Source organism: Toxotes jaculatrix, chromosome 19 (assembly GCF_017976425.1).
Source record: "Toxotes jaculatrix isolate fToxJac2 chromosome 19, fToxJac2.pri, whole genome shotgun sequence".
NCBI classification, from domain to species: domain Eukaryota; kingdom Metazoa; phylum Chordata; class Actinopteri; family Toxotidae; genus Toxotes; species Toxotes jaculatrix.
In genome coordinates this window covers 12,802,988-12,821,304 of record NC_054412.1, presented here as the reverse complement: position 1 = coordinate 12,821,304, position 18,317 = coordinate 12,802,988, and the positions used below count along the sequence as shown (strand labels likewise).

Genomic DNA, 18,317 nt, shown 5'->3' with positions numbered 1-18,317 from the left:
TTTGAGGACAATAATTGTATTTTTTCAAATACTGCCTCTTCCATTGAAGGAGCTGTTTTCCCCCCAAATGAATATGACATTTAAAAAAAACTAATGCCTTTCTTTTTTTGCCAGTTTTCCTTTCAGCTTTTGCATATTTCAAAAAACATTTGTAAGCCCATCAATTGAAAAGTTTTAGACATGTTTTACAAAGCCTAGAATACTGTGTTAGAAGACATATGAGGGCAACAAAGCATTTATTATTGCAATATATGGAAAACTTGATTTCTGTCTTGATGCAAACATACTGTAGATACACTGCACACACACACAATCTGTGGACCTACAACCACTGAGGAAACTACATGTACACCCAGACTGAAATCAGGAGACAGAGAGAAGGATATTGGTTTTGAATCTCATATCCTGTTTTATTGTTCAAATATGGCAGAACAAGATATACGACACAGTACAAACAACACACCCACGCACGCGCAGACACACATACACACACGCACACAGACAAAGGGAAAGACAAACAGAAAAGACAAATATGCAGAGACGTTCACACGCACAGCTCCGAGTTGTCATGATTGATAGTGACAAGAACTTCTCTGGGGAACCACTGATCAAACATCCCGCAGGTACTTTGTGAGCTCACACACACCAACACACACACACACATGCTCAGAGACAGATGAAACAACAGAATAACCATACAGACCAACAGGACAACTTGTGTATTAAAGGGGATTTTAAGGAGATTAAGGTTCCGGTGACAGTAGAAGATCAAAACAAAAACGTTCAAAGTCCACCTTAAGACAGAATTCACCTTTGTTATTGATGTTTCAATGAGCCCACAGTGACAGGACTTAAGTGGATTTCACAGGGATGAGAGCGCATTTTCCAGCTCACACCTGTTCGCACTAGAGGGAAATAAACCTCATATGGCTGAAAATCTGAGCTCGCAAACCGAGTCTCTCTTTCTCTGTGTCCATGTACACAGAAATTGATTTACCTCATAATAGAAATAACATGAATTCTGTCTTTTGGGTTTCTTTTTTTTTTTTTACATTTAACTCAAGAATCCAACTCTTTTCGCCACAGGTTAACATTTAAGAGACTTTATCAAATCTCACAGCAAAATGAGCCATCATCACCTACTCATTCACGCTGGCTAAAAATGTTACCTATGCAATGTCACCTTAAGCACTTACAGTTAAACAAAAATCACATCAATTTGTTTTAGTGACTGAAGGCCACTTTGAACAGAGGTGGTTTGATTCCACAGCATGAACATACTGTAATTACCTGCCGTCTGAAAACGAGACAATTAAAAACAGAAAATTATTTTGTACTTTGTACATAAGTGTCCATAATTTTGTGCTTTTTTTCACCTTCAAATGTAAACTGATTGCTCTTTCTCTCAGTTCAACATAAAATAGCTTTTCACTTTTTCCACATGAAAGTTCATCCTTCTAACAGGGAAGCCAGCTATTCCGCTGCAACAGCAAAGCAAATAAATAAAATAATTAAAAAGAATAAAAATAATATATTTAATGTCAGAGTGGACCAACTGCCTTTATCACAGCAGTATCATCATCACTTTGCTGTCAGTCGAAAACTTCATTTCTCAAGAAGTTTTTTAAAAAATTAAGACAATCTCCCTTAATTTCACAAAGAAGCCTGTGTATTTCTGAATGGATTTTATGAGCTGCGGGGTCAAACGCAGTGCACGAAAAAAACTATTTCACTCTCACATTTAACCATGAAAAAAAAAAAAGATATATGTGGATGGAAGACACTGAAATTAAGAGCCGGAGGGTTTTCAGCTGACAGCAGCGATTGTCTGAGTTAACCTCCCCCGACATCAGCATCACCATCTGAATAACTGCTTGGCTGTAACTGCTCTTACGTGTACAGTACTACAGGATAAAAAGCGCCTCGCATCAGCACAAATACTCCCAGTGAACACTGAGCCTTAAACAGCCAGGCTTCGGTCTGTGTTACAGACTTTAACCCAAACAATTTATGAATGGATTTAAAAGACAAGTAGATAATAAATCTTGCTTCAGATTCATTTCAGGAAAAAAAATGACAATATAGTGTGTGAACACAAAATAATTACATGTATATATTATATGATGACAGGAAGCTGAGCAATGAAATTAATGCCTGTGTCTAATAGTAATAACAACCTGCCATGTACAAAAAAATAGTTGTAGTTTTCATTGAGACAAGCACTCGGGTCATTAGTGAAGGTTTTGGCATTAATGGAGTAAAAATGCATTCTTGGCAGCTTGTAGTGTGTTATTTTTTAGCATCCCTAAATTAGAGTCTCCATTCCACCTGACGTGTTCTGTGAAATTAGCGTTATTAGAGGAGATCGAAATTCGTGTGATAGAGCGATATCAGATTTACGCACAGTCTGAATGTGCAGTGTTTCCCAGAGTGTTCATGGACCCGACAGAGGAGTCCAGATTGGGTTTTAAAAAGCTGGTATCGCTTAGTTACTGTTTTGAAAAATGAATCCAGAGTTTACAACGGACTTTATCTTAACTTAATGATTGTCTCAGTGCAGCCTCGGCAGGACCACGGTAATATATAATACTTAAAGCATAGCTGGGGCCACTTTCTTTTAACAACTTAGAATAAAGACAAAACTGCAGTTTGGTTTGCAGACAGACATCTCATGTGAAACATAAAATGAAATGCTGGAAGTTTAAAGAAGATTCATTTCCTGAAGCGGATAAATTGAAAGTGCTTTGAACCCAGACTTAGCGCAAAATACAATAACAAAAAAAAACAAAAAAACTTGCACAGACCAAAGTCCAACATACTGTACTTCACACTTAAGTTTGAAGAATCCAACCAGTCATAACATCGTCAGTCAAACCAGGCCTTTTCACATTTCCTCCTCAGAACGAGCAGATGAGTAATCCCTTGTCTATGAAGACAGCACTGATTTTGTTTTGTATTTTTTAAAGAAAACATATGCTCAAAAAAAAGTAAAATATTTTCTTCACCTGAAGGAAAAAGGAGGGTTTTAGTTAGAGGGGAGAAGAGGACGTTGAGTCATTTTTTTAAGTGCAGGTGATGGTAAACTGAGCTGTCTACAAAACATGATTTATCTTATTCTAAAAGGGCAGTTTGTGAGTGACAGGTCACAGTGTCACACTACGTGTGAATGTGTGTCTCTAGAGGAGTGCTTCACATATGATTTCTGGGTTTGATGTGCAAACACAGACCCACAGCAGAGTAAGGATCGAGGGGGCGGTATCCTCACTGTTAGATGTTAGTGAGTTAACTTACAGGCTTTGCTAGCTGGCCTGTTTGGACGGTCACCTAGTAGCACTGATCTTAAGCTACATTATCTATTTAACTAGCATTGTGCCAAGCTAGGTCAGGAGGGCAGGTAGCTGGCATGACTGGCTAGCCGTTATGGTTGGCTAGCTGGTTTAGTTAGACAGCAAACTGGGCTGACTGGTTGGCTGGTTCAGGCTTTCTGCCCAGAGCTTAATGACTCTGCCCCTGGTTAGCCAGGCCTGGCTGATGTTTTCTGGGCGGCTGGTTTTGCAGTCTCTGTACCGCAGTCCAATGATGTCACTTCCTGTTGTCTGTGGTGGAGTTAGCTGTAGTGTCTGTCTTTGTGGCAGTTTCCTCAGTGTTTCCAGGGAGCTGCACGGCCGTGGCATTAGGCCCACCCCCATTTTGAAGTGTCTCCTGTTTGTACTGTTGCAAGGCGCGATTGACAGCATCCTCAACCAATCTCCTGCTGACCCTCAGTAGCTCTGCCTCGTCGGGCTCGGACCGGCGACGCCCACCTGGGTAGAACAAACACAGCACAAGCATAGGTTAAATGTTTTTCATAATCAATCACAAACACATTCTGTACATGATCATACACAAATATAACTGCTTTGAAAGCAGAAAGTAACTATTAATCTGACAATAATAAATGACTATACAGTCGCTCATCGTAGAGTGAATCCAGCAACAACAGACTGGATATGGCAACAACAGAAAAGATGTGACAGTTAGGGCGCTGATGATAACAGATGAGGCAAACAGGCATCTAACAGCTCTCCTATACATGCATTTTGAATTTAATCTGCCTCCTGCGGTGTTTGAAAAGATAATTAATTCAACATGTAAACCTCCTCTCAGCACTGCTGGTTCTGCTCTTGCTATGGACAAAATGGCAGATAAGAAGAAAGAGAGACAGAGGTAGTCAGGCAGACATAAAGTCAGGGGGGGAAAAAAAAGTAGAAAATCAATAATTCATGTAGAAAGACAGTTGGGCAGGCAGGCTGTAAGATGGACAGCCAGCACTAAGCCATTCAGAAAAAGAGTAATAGAAAATCACTCAAGCATCCAGTCTGTCTGGAAACACACACACACACACACACACATTACTGCAGTGGTTCAAAAACACACTATAACCACCTCAGCATTTGATTACTGAGGCCAAACATAAAATCCCCAAGATAATCTTCTATACCACAAAATCCCACCGGGCCCAAAGGTTTGTTTATACTTGAAAGCAATGTGCTGTTATTCATTATAGAAACAGACAGAAGACAGAGCAGCAGTGAGACAGCGATTGAGGATAATAAAAGTTTGCTGAGGTCAGAATCTCATCCACAGAGTAATACAGATTATTTTTTTCCCATTCTGTAATAGTTTTCTTACTGTCAATGCTTGCTTCTCATTTTTGAGTTCTTTTTTGGCATATTATCCTTCCCCCTTAGAGGTGCACTGTGGGGTTTTTAACCCCTAGTAGCACAATGGACCAATGTTTTTCTGAGTGCGTCCAAGTTTGGCTTGGACCCACTCGACAGACATTCCTGAAACATGTGTTTTGGTGAGTAACACTGAATAAAAACAACAACACTGCTTATCAGAAAACTCCACACACACAAAGCATCACTGACAACTGCCTCTTAAAGGAATACAGCCATATACCATACATGAACCAGCTCTGCAGGTGTCTGCAGGTGATTGTTGGCACATTCTTGCTTCTATTTTACCAAATGTATCCCGTCTCTCACCCTCCAGGTCTTTTTCTGGGTTGAGATCTATTATGCAGACCACTGGAATAAATCACAGCCACTGTCACATGCATGTCACAGCAACATTTCACCACCACTACCAGCCTGTTCTGTTGACACATGCATTATGCATCCACGGATTTGTGTTATTTAAGCCAGAAATTCAGCATGCCGAACACAAACAAGTATTCGTCAGACCAGGGGGAGGCATATGTCGACTCATCCAATTACAGTCACCACGTGCTCACATCAGCTTTACTTGCTTACTTTTTGCTAAACTGATTTGTACCTAACATGATGTTCTGTTGTATTACATCTAACTCATGGTTTATTGAGTTGTGTTTTGTGAGGGGCCCTGTTGTTGCACTGAGATGGTATTTGATTACCTGTGGCCTTCCTGTCAGTTAGAATGACTCACACCTCTGACCGTGGTTTGATGAGGTATTTTTACCCTCAGGGCTGCAGCAGACTGAATTTATTCTAAATCTGCCTTTCTTAGTAAACTGCACTCTCTAATATGGTGAATTCCACAGATGCCGGCCATTTCTGAGTAACTGAAGCTGGAGCATTAGCACTAATGATCAAATCACGATCAGTCATTTAAATCACGTGACCAAACCCTTCCACAGGCTTTACATGGTATCTTAATGATCTCTCGTTCACGGCCACAAACCTTCGTGTAGTTCATTAGTGATGATTGGCTCCTAGTCTTCATATATAACAAATATTTTTTTGTTCAGGAAAAATATTCTTCAAAAAACATCAACATTTATGCAGGGTAATTTCCCCCATCTCTGGGAATGCTGTCAAGATATGTGTGGATTACATTTCAAAATAAAGAATTCAAAACTTTTAGGGGCCGTAGACACAAGCTAATTGATTTAGTTTATTATTATTAAAGATGCAGATATTATACAGATACCCCTATAGACTGCCTTGCTCAAGGAAACTACAGCTTTGTAGCTGTTAATGGACAGTCTCTCTCATCACTTGCTGCTCTGCTGCTGCAAAGCAGACCAACAGAAGCTGCTTTCAGTGAACTGAATTTAAACCAACATGGAAAGTAAAAATGCAGGAAATGCTAACAGGTACCATTTCATTGATTAAAATTCTGATTGTTATGAAAATTGCTCCTTTCTGAGAGCATTTCACAAAGTAATCATATATGAGTAAAGAAACTGATAATGATCATTTGGAATTTAAGTGTCATTATGATTACACATGTTCCAAGTGATCACTGAAAAAAAGACATTTACATTGTGTGTATCAAAACGATCAGTGGTAATCCAGAAGTTGCTGAAAGTAATCACATCATGACTCATCCTGAGTTTGATTGTTCTGAGGGATTACATTATGGAGAGCAATTTTAGCCCATAATCAGACGTAGATTATCCTAACTCTGATTGTGGACATACGACAAAAGGACGACATACTTGAGCGTTTGGCATGGAGCGGACTCTGAACCAAATCTGCAACACAAGCACAAACATCAAATATTAAAGAAAGACACACACATTCAACAAAAAAAAAAAAAAAAAAAAAAGATATTTCAGTGTCTCGTGGACTTCATGCACTCACGAAGCAGTACAGTTATAAAAGCCTCTTTGTCCATTAACATAAGGGAGATACTCTTAGTGCAAGACAGCAGTGATTTTAAAGATTAGGTTCTGACCCCTGGGCTACATGAAGACTACATGAGGACTTAAATGGATGCACAAATATACTGAAGAGATACTGTTAACCAAATCCACTGACTGTCATACTACCAAAAGCTGCAAGACTCTGCAGGGTAAAAATAGGGTGCAGGTGTGCACTTTCTGGGGCTGGGCACAGAGCTAGAAAGCCAGTCAACAGAGCATAATTTATTACACAGGTCTGCACATTGTAAAAATAACTTTAATAAAAAATGAGTGAACTGGAAAAAAAAAACCTTAGTCAGGTGCTGGAACCTTTTAATTCAAAGATGGAAGAAATGCAAACATGGAAAATCGTTAGTGTGTTTCAGATGAGGCAGCATTTTAGAGAATAAATTGATGAGATGATTTTAAAATATGAAGATTAGCAGAATATAGGAACAAAATCCTTCATTTTGCCTCCTCTCTCATTCAGATTGTTTCCTGCTGTCGTTATCAACATCCCAAAAATAGTAGCTTGCAATTTCGACCCTACAAAAACAGACTTCTACTTGACCTTAGCTTTACTTAGAACCTTGTCAAAGGTCTGTTTAAAGTGCGTGTTCGTGAGTAAGTCTTTTTTTTATCTGCCTGTTCAATTTCACCCTGACAAAATGAAGACCTTTATGATGGGGCAGTAAAGGTGCCCTCTGTACCTGCTAACACGTGCAACACACACACACACACACACACACACACACACACGCACACACACACACACACCTTTCTCAATGTGGATAAACTGATTCCACAACAACAAGACACACACAAGGATCTTTCTTTCTCAATTATATCACACACAAATACATAAGTTCAACAGTATCTTACACACACACTCACACAGTACACCCTCACACAATATCTTAAAGCACATATCCTCACTCACACTCCTTTGTTTCTGTATCCTCTACTCTCCATCTTGCATACTCCCTCCATCTCTACCACTCTGCCTCCAACCTCTTCTCATCTTTGCTTTTCCTAACCTCTCTCTCTTTATCTAAACCTTTTTTCCCACTCTCTCTCTCTACCTTTTTTTTTTTTTTTGTGCTGGCCGTGTTGTCATGGTGACGGGATGAGAACCAGACAGGCACTTCAACTTTTAACAACAAAGGAGGCTGTACTGACTTCCATCTGTTTTTTGGCAGGTTTCACTCTCTCTCATCTTTAACGGTCCTGTTCCCTCACCGTTTTTGTCCTCTTCTCTGTCTCTGTCTTTCTTTTTTCCTTTGCCTCACCACCTTTCTCCTCTGATTTCAATGAATGAAAAAGAGATGCAGAATTATAATATGCATTCCTTGCTTCACAGCCGCCGCCTCTTTCAGTGCGATGCTAATTCATATACAGCCAGACTAAACCTCTTAGTGCATATGGTACAAACCAAGCCAATTAGTGTCTTTAAATGTCTAAGCAGCAGTAACGAGGTCAGTTTAATGTGGAAATTGTTGTCTTGCCTGGGTAGATTCTGGTTAAACCTGTAGCGGAAATGAGATTAGTCCAGGAAATGATCTTCTCTCTGTCTTAAACCTTTAGCCATACTAGCAACATGGTCTGTCGGTCGGTCGACCATCTTGGTCCAACCTGAAATATTTCGACTAGGCCTGTAACTAACAAGAATTTTCCTTATTGTTTAATGTGATTAATTGATCATATACTTCTTTCATCCATCACCATTTTCCAGAAACCAAGCCGATGTCTTCAAGTGTCTTGTTTTGGCTGATAACTCATCCTAATCCAGAAACATTTACAATGAAAACTGGAAAAGCAGCTAATTCTCACATGAGTAGCTGAAACCAAATTAAAGGTAGCCCTGTGAGGCTACATGTAGCCAATTCAGCTAAGAAACTTGTTTGGCTATGTAAAGCCTCATAGGACTACAGGTATGGCTGTGGACTAAATTATGTTGAAACTTTAAGTGAATTTATCAGTTAGTAAATAATAATTAGTCTCAGTTGACTGTCCAAATGTTATGCCACTATGAGTTTGTTATTCTGGCATGCATCTCCTTTCTCCTTCCACTTTGTTGCTCTTTCTCACCGTCTCCTCTTCCCTCTCTGTCTCTAACGTGTACTGGTTTGTAGTCACTCAGACAGACAGAAAGGTTGTTGGTGTACAGATGCTTGCATGTTTTTGGGATTATGACTGTACACTTTCACCAAGCTGTGAGTCTGTACAGTGTCAAGTGACAACTACTGTGTGTCTGCTTTGCTTTTATTTCATTCCCAGCATCACCGCTCTGCCCTGTTTTACTTGGCCCTTCTCTCTTCTCCAGGGCACCACTCTGCTGTGATTTATTTTGTGCTATGTAAGAACCTTTTAATACCATTACTCCAAACTTCCTTAACACACCTATTTATCTTGCTCTGTAGCAGCTTCTTCCCCCAAATAACTTATAGAGTCCACTTCCTGGTTGGATCAGAGCTGACATTCTGCCGAAGTCTGCCAAAAACCTTTAGCCAGGCGCTTTCAGCACTTTCCATGATGGAGGTAGCACTTCGTAATGTTCTCTTCCAGCTGACAGTAGCTACTCTGGTGATGATACCCATACACAAGCACTTCACATCTACATGCACTATCAAAGGGACCCATAATAATCCCATTAAAGACCTGAATCAAATTCACTGGATACAGCAGGCTAACTGATTATGTTTACATCCAGCTTAATAATCTGCTGCTATGACTAATTTCCTCGTACTTCGAATCAGATGATTTCCTGAACGCTCTCGAACTGGTCTAAGCAGAAATTTAATGCAGCATTTGTGGTGAGAGGAGGAGGATAAATGAAGAAAAACTGGGCAGATGAGAGGGAGGAGGGAAAGAGGGGGACAAAGAGGAGGAGGAAGACTACAGTACAGTACGTGATGTGAGGAAGGGGGGGGGGGGGGGGGGGGTGAGCATATCTGAGCAACGCAAGGACCTCCTGATGTTCGATTGAGAAATGAAAAAGCAGAGCAAGAGGAAAAAAATGAAAGGGAGCGGGTGCATTTGAGGACAGAGGAGGAGGACGAGAAAGAGGGGAAATGAGGAAGAGCAGACCTTGAATATGGAGTGAAGGACGAGAACAGTGGGGATATATAGAGGCTGTGGAGCTGCAGGGTAGGTGGGGGTATAGAGCCCTGATGTCGGAGTGGTTTCCTCAGGAAATACCAGAGACTCTCTCAGACACGAGATACCGACTGCAGCCCAGTTCAAAAAATCTATATTTACACAGTATTCTACATGGCATGTATTCGACCTATCGACTATAAGCTGTTAATGAATTATTATTACTCAACGCCAGGTAGACTGTTTGTTACAAAATGCAAACACAAATGCCTAAATACATGCAGAATGACATCAGAAACACACCTACTGAAGATTAATCCAGTTAATTAAACATTTGGCTGGAGGCAGAAAGTCAGATCAATAAACCCAAGCTGTTATCCTTTGACTGGGGAATGGCTGATACACACTACAGTGCCCAAATGTCCTCATCACATGGCCTTTGAGGGAGGAACTAATCCCATAAATGCCCCAAAGACACTGCTCTGAAGACACTGCGAATGCATGTAAAATAAAAATTTAGAGAAAGCAAAAGATAAAAAAAACACTAGTAGGAGATGCTAGGATTAAAAGTCTGCAGCTCTGTTTATTTCTCAGCAACATTTCTTAAATGTGGCCTGATTTGCCTGCATTTTAGTGAGTTCAACGATAGAGAAAATTTTTTATATTTCTGACAATCTCTCCCTTGTGGCTGGCGTCAGTTCCTCTCTACTAGTGCGATAATCGACAATTCCATGGCTGATAAATTCCCTCTAATTGAGAAGGTGAACGGCATCAAAGCTCTATTTTCACACTCACACCTTTAAAACAATGTAATAAGGAGGAAGAAGACTTAAAGAGAGACTGAGGCTGGATGTGAAACAACATATGCAGGCGATGTGCTACCTGATGCCGTACCTTCATATGATCCTGAAAGAAACAACAACAGGATAAACTAATTTGGCAATAATGAGAACTGCTGGTAAAATTAGTTCATTTTCATTTTGTCCCCCTAATTTGAACATAATGACAAAAGGCAAACTGCCACCACTCCAGGAAAAGAGCCGTCGCATTAGGCCACACATTAAGAACAAGACAGTGGAAAAAACAGTAGAGCATAAACCAATTATGTTTGTGATTTGGCCTAAACACAACCATAAACACTGATGGAAATATCATTAGTTTTGCAGGAATTTGGCCATAAACTAAAATAATGGACACAATCAAAAGTCAGAGGATCATCAAATTGTGTATGATCCATGACTCTCAACTGAAAAGTCAGGGGATGACCAGAGAGGAAAGGACACATGCTAACCGGAGAAAACACATACTACGCTTTGATTTGACACCTTTCAGTTCTGTAGCCTGGTTTCATAGCACACCTGAGCACAAACTAGTGTGTGAGCTAACTTACAGCTCTTGGCTCTATCAGCTCAGCACAGCCCCACTGTGACTAAATGTGATATAGTGTGGTTTCTGCAGGGGGTTCGGTGGTATAAACCATGACATTATTATACACTTCAGATCAAAGCAACACAAGGAATCACATGCCTCTGCCTCTCAGGATCTCCCCTCCGTCCACGCCTTGTTTTTGACACAAGAGTGATTTCTACCACCTAAGTCCACAGATGTTACCCACTGTGGCTTTATTATGTGCTCGACGCATTTATAAAGAGAATGGAGTGTCTGGCCTGGTTCTGAAACATGTCTAGCTTAAACTTTGTCTGGCCAAACAGAGATTGGCTGTGATCCAGTCAGCCCTCAGCACAATCAAAAAGGGGGAGAAAAAGGATTGAAAGAGTGAACATTTCTTATTGATTACACCTTAAAAAAAAAAAAAGCAAGGGGTCAGTCGGTATTCAGGGATGGCTTTTTCTGCTCAGTGACCCGGCTCACGGAGCTGTCGTTGCCTGTCAGACTCACACTTATACACACACTCTCCCGCAGACCTCGGGAATTTTACAGCACGGCCAGTGAATGTGGAAATTTCAGTGTTTTCACGTTTCTTGGAAAAAGAGACTGGTGCTGTAGTGGAGCAAGAAAGAGTTAACGCAGCGAGGCACCGGAATGAAAGAAGAAAACTTGGCAGAGAGGAATGAATGGGAGGAAAAATAATGGGATGAATTAAGCAGTGCTGCACACATCTCTTTCCCTCTCTCTGCTCCCTACGCTACCAGCACTTTTTTCTCTTTGTGCATCACTCTCCTTTGTGAAAGGTTCATAAATACCACCGCGTAGCTGAATTTTTAACCGTCTTTATTTTATGATTTCACGGCTGTGCAAAGCTTGACAGCTAAAAGAAAAAAAAAACATACTTCCTCATGTCTGTTCTGTTGTTACACTGTTAATGCAGGTGAACAGCTCATGAAGTGGCCAACCAGAGGCTGAGCCACCCTCCGCTCGCTTATTCCAAGAAAGCCGAGTCCATCCGTGAGGAGCAACGCTGCCTTTATCTGACTCTTATTACACAGAAACCATATATAATGATAAGGGTGGAAATAAAAGTTAAGTGCAAATCAGATCAGTGCTGAAGGGAGTGGTGCTGTTTGGCTGTGCACACTATCCACGTGCATTAGTACAAAGAAATAGCTGCCTTAAAGCAAACTGTTTGAAATATTAGCTGAATTTATTCAGACACCTGTCAACCTGCTCACTAAGGTAATATGAAGTGTGTATAACAAGAAAAGAGAAGTGGCATAAACAATCGCTGCCTCTCAAAGAGTGAAAAGACAACTGCTTATTACAGTACAATTTAGTGACTGCTCTTTTTTTTATGCAGCTTTATGATGCAACAGATTCAGTTGTGTTTGTCACTTTGACACTTGGCAGGAAATCTCTTTGACATTTCAATGAGAACTGGTGGAAACTAAGACTATAGGCCACGGGAGGACTGATCTGATGCTGACTGCACCTTCGTGTAGCCGTTTATAAAGAACTGTATGGTTTTCCCTGACTGACAGAAAATCGATCAGCAGAAAGATTTACAATGAATAAATCATTACAGCTGTTCAATGAGGCTGAAATGGTAAGGATTCAGTCATTTCAGCTTCTCAGATGCTGAGATCTGCTGCTTTTGTGCGTTCTTTATGAATATAAATTGAACATTCTTGGGTTCTTCAGCTTATGATCAGACAAAATAAGACATCTGAAGATGAAGATCTTGGACTCTCAGAGCCTATGACTGACAGTATTCTCTATTTTTCTGACATTTTACATATTTAACTGAGAAAATAATCAACACAAAATAATTAATAATGGTAATAGCAGTTAGTTCCTTAGTTAATTCCTTGGTCCCTACTTACTTACTGCATCCCAACAAATGTTTTTTTACAGTCATCCAATCTTCAATTAACTTGCCACATATATCGATCCTTCTAAAAGCTAATTATTTATTTGTTTTTCTGTAAGTTTGTCATTGGCTTGACTTGGCAACTTCTGTCATAGTGCCAATAAAGTTAGCGTAACTTGACAATAACATATTAACTGTGATTAATGCTGCAAAGCATGCTGTGATAGGCCGAGCTATAACAGCAGCATACATTTAGATGGCTATACTGTAACTAGGTGGTCATGAGTCACACCTGACATTTTGCACAATTCATTCTCACACAGAGCTCTAATATTCCCAGGATATAAGTACCGTCTTCAATACTTCTGACAGCGATAACAATTACAAACGAATAAAATGAATAGAACTATAACGTCTCACACAGCTTTTCTTAAGCTAGACAATAAACACTATGATTGCCTGTATTTCTTACGATAATTAAGTGCGTTTCATACAAAGAAATTAATTCATCTGTGGGGATTTGTGTTTGCACATACATATCTAGTACTTTGTTGTGAGAGGTAGTGAGTAGTGGTGAGGTGTGAGTTGAGTCTGTGTTGAGTTTTTTTTTTTGTGTACTTTAAACAATGGCGCCTCAAATTGAGCGGATCACATTGGAGCTAATACAACAGTTACTTTTAGTGAAATGACTGCACTACAGAAAAGACAGAAGATGTCAGCAGAGATGGCGTGTCTGATTGAGGAGGGTGTATTTTCTGTTACATGTACGCCTGCTCAAAGACTTTCTACCAAGTGGACCAATCACAGTCGTTGCTATCGGCATCACCACACTGTGTAGTTACATTTCTAGGAAGCTTCACGTCAGGCTACGCCGCTGATTTTATGCAGAAGTATACTCTGGCCTTAATACCACTGTGTGACACATTGTCAAACTGGTCATGGTTGACTGAACACACAGACGCACTGCAAGCACACATACACACACGTGCACGTGTACTTGCTGTGCTCACGAGGGTTACTGTCACCACATCACAGGGGTAGCATCTGACCTACAGTACACACACTCCCCTTCTTTGTCTGCCTCCCTCTTCTTGCCTCCGCCTTTGTCTCAATATCACCATTTCTCTTTAAGCCCATTCCTCCTTTTCCCTTCATTAATCTTCATTCCCTGCATCACTCTTTCCCCCTCTCCCTCCATCTCTCTCCACTCAGAAGTAGGGCACAGTGGCTCGACTGTTTATAGCAATGCAGCTGCAAGCGGGGAGAGAGACAGAGAGAAAGAGAGAGACATAAGAGAAAACACAGGAGGGAGGAAGAGAAACAGAGAGAAGCAGGAAGAAAGAACACACAATAATATGTGTACATACAGCCCAGTATAACATTTCTGTCTTTACCAGATTAGTGCTTGCACAGAGCACACGTGTGCCCACATACACACCACCTATTTTCAAAATCTCCATTTCAGCCAGTGTCAAAGTCTGCGTTTATGACAGCATGATCAGTATAATCAGCATGACCGAGATCTTACATACAGCACGCACACACAGAGACACACACACACACACACACACACAACGAACAGGCCACAAATGACCGGACCATTTTATTGCTTTGTATCACTGTTTAACCATTAATCCAGAGGACAGCAGCTATATCAATATGAAGTTACTGCAATTTTCCTACTTTAACTCATAGAAAAGGAGGAAACTAAAACGTGAGGCGAAAACTACAAAATTGCAGTTTAAAAAAAAAAATCTTTCCTGGCAGTTGTAAGGGTGGTGGATTTTCTATTAGTTTAAGAATCTAAATAAGATCAATGTCAGTTTCTTGCACTAGAATGAAAACTAGGACAAACAAGTAACTGATCCAATTTACTCCCCCAAACACTACAGGGAAAACTGAATTCCAGCTCTATCGTCTGTCACCACAATCAATCTATACCACACTTGCTAAAAACAGACTGTCAGTTCAGTTTAATACAGCACATGTTGTGTATTGCAGTAAAACAAATTAGTCTGATACTTTTATAATGAAATAAGTTACTTGTAATGAACATTTGTAAAATGCCATACTGAAAGGAGAAATTGTGTATCTTTTATGCTAATAATAATAGAGCAGTAAGTAAGTAATAACAGAGAAGCAAGACTAGTTCTACACCTAAAACACGTAGTAGCACCAAAACTGAGGTGTACGTTCAACCAAAACCTAAATTAACCCTGATACAGCTGCTACAGAACAATGAGAGAGAAATCGCTGCTTAAAGCTGTAATCAAACCACAAGCTGGATCAGTAATTATCCTCTAGAGCTGATTTCATTCCATATGAGCTTAAGCAGAGCAGACAGTTTCCACTCTGTATCTCTGTCATCTAGTGGAAAATTTGTGCCTTTACTTTGGTTCCTTTATTTATCCATTTTAATTTTCGTTTAACTGACCACTGATGTTGTGTAACGACATACTTTGTTAGATAACATCAGTTATAGAGATGAGGAGATTCCTGGCTAATCTGTGCCACATGTTCATGTACGACAGGAGGGTGCTCATTTCAAAGTTACTTTAAATTCCCCCCCCTTTCACTCAAAAAACATTTCTTGCTTAGTGTTGCGTCACTGTCATGTTTGAGCTTCACTGTACAGAATGATCAGTGTGCAGATTTTGACTGTAGAAGACTGTAGTTTTCACATTCCTGTGTTTCTCCGAGTTCACCTTAAATCTCATGTTTAATACACGTACGCACAAAATTATTTTGTGAATTCACAACTAGTATGGAAGCCAACCATGGTCCGGTATGCAGCTTGCACAAGATGTGTGATGTGGAAACTTGAGACCTCTTGCACACATATACTGACACTTCAGTGAAGTGGGAGATACTTTGTGTCCAGGAGTTAAACTTTGCATATTGATAGAAACTGCACTTTTCTATGAGGGAGACGGAGTAGATTTAAATTCAAGAATTTTTTACAAAGTTACTGAATGTTTTTGTGAAAAATATATAACAGACAAATTATTATCAGCTATTATTATACAGCTTTTATATGTCTTAAAACCTGTCAGGAGGGCTCTTTAAGCTTTCACGCCATTCAGTGTATATGTTGAATCAATACAGCAAGAATGAAAAATAAAGAAAAAGAAAGCAGTTCCCCAAACATACAAAAGTAAGCTGATGATGGTGACAAAAAATCACAAAAAAGTTATTTTCCAGCTCCCCTTGTTCAGTTCTCCATTAATCATTTTTCTTTAAAGACCACTGATGTATGATTTAGGTACCATGAGGTGTTTTGACCACTAGTAGCGCTATGAAGCGATGCTTTTACAAGTGAGTCCCTGTTTTGTTTGTATCGTGCAGACAATTACACGATTCACAACTTGTGGGTCTCATGCCATTCCACTTATCGACAGCTGGGCACAAAGACGCGCAACAATGCATCAAATAAGGCAGTGAAGAAGAAAACTGCAGGCTAGCAGACATGGATGTAAAGAAATATGTGGTTTAGAATATTTTTTTAAAAATTAGCTTTGCTGACATTTAATGAGGAAGGAAATTGATTCAGCAGGTTTTTTTTTTTTACCTCAAGGATGCTTAGGGGATTTGGTGAGAAACACTGAATGTAAACATAACTTTTGTTTGTTAACAATATAACTCGACACAGCACCTTTAAGTTTTCATTGTCTGCAGTCAGCCAGAACTAATCAGCACAAGGTTTAGGAGCATCCTTTGACTTTATTACTCACAGTCGATATTTGCAGTAGGAGGACTGTGAGAAGACTTATCAGTAACTCTTAACTATTTCATCTGGTTGAAGAGGCTCAATACCAGACTGCACACAAAGCAAACTGCATGGTCACACTCTCTTACACACATGCACTCCTTGTCCATTTGTAGGTTGCACACAATCATGGATGTAGCTGTGCACACAGACAGCTGGCACAAAGCGACACACACACACACACACACACACACAGTGTACATTATATTCCTACATTACATGCACACAGTCTCTCCCACAACACACACCCACGCATGGAGACAGGACCAGGAGACACTTACTGATTTTCTCCTCGGCTTGGGAGAAAGGGAAGCAGCACAGCTGACCCATGGCGCCACCTTCCCTCTCCTCCTGTTCCCCTCTCCCCGCTGTTACCCCTCTTTTTCCTTTTCCCCTTGTTCTAAGACAGACAGATGGAGCGAGAGTCCAGCTTCTTCCCCTGTCTCTCCCACTCTTTATCTCCCTGTCTTCTCCTTTCTGTGTCACTCTTCCTCCCCCCCCTCGAACGACAGGCGACCCTGGTGGGGATGCAGGCAACAATGAAACCCTCCCTTTCCTTCTGTGCAGCCCCGCAGAAGACGGAGCAAGGCAGGAGACGAGGGAAAAAAATGAACGAGTGGCTCCTTGCTCTCGCTCTACTTTGCACTGACACAGGGAGGAGGGGTGTGTGAGTGTGTGTATCAGAGAGAGAGGGAGGGAGAGAGAAAAGAGTGGGAGAGGGAGGGAGAAAGAGAGAGAATGGGTCGAGCTGGAGTGTGTGTGAGTAGGAGACAAAAAAGAGTGTAATTTTTTTATGTGTGAAGTGGGGGAAAGCGGCGGGGAGGCGTGTATATATACATATAAGATAAAAAGTGTGTGTGTTTAACTAGACAGGGGACAGAGGAGGAGGGGTGTGTCGTGTCAGCAAGCTTGAGTAAGTGTGTATTCAAGAAAGAGACAGAGGGAGCACGCTTAGGAGTGTGACAAGTGTGCGAACAAGGAAAAGGGAGCGGTATATATGAGGAGACAGCAGACACTACTGTCTGTGTGTGAGTGTGTGTGTGTGTGTGTGTGTGTGTGTGTGTGTGTGTGTGTGTGTGTGTGTGTGTGTGTGTGTGTGTGTAGAGGGGGAGGGGGGCTACAGGCTCCACCTACACTGTAGCTTGAATAATGGTTGTTGAATAGCCAGCAGCTGCAGCCTGCTACTGCATCTATCTGTGTAATTTATGAGACCTATAATGGTATTTTGAGGAGGTCAAATATCCTCAAAGAATAGAAAAAGCTATTGAAATTCGTTGTCAAAAATAGGTCAGTTCCAAGGTTAAGTATGGATTACGATTAAGGCGGTGGTCAGGGGTAATGGTAGACAAAGTGAGGGTCAAGGGAATATGGGGACACGCAGAGATTATCTGCAGCTTCCTGTGTATATTCAATTTAGTTCATATTATCTCGTACGCTGCAGTCCTTCAAAAATGCTGCGAATGTAATGAATAATAGATACTGACAGTGTGGTAGAGCTTGGATTTACATCCTGAACCTAACTGAGTCTGACCCGATGGAGT

General features: G+C 40.6%; 1 protein-coding gene across 1 annotated transcript in view; it reads right to left on the bottom strand.

Moving 5' to 3' along the window:
• Window positions 1-396: 396 nt before the first annotated feature.
• The window catches only part of LOC121199891 (A-kinase anchor protein 7-like), a 39,718-nt gene continuing 21,797 nt past the window's right edge, over window positions 397-18,317 (bottom strand). Inside the window, exon 10 of the mRNA XM_041064875.1 lies at window positions 397-3,803. Coding sequence (XP_040920809.1) covers window positions 3,583-3,803 — 221 coding nt within the window. The 3' untranslated portion in view covers window positions 397-3,582. The remainder of the gene's footprint in view (window positions 3,804-18,317) is intronic.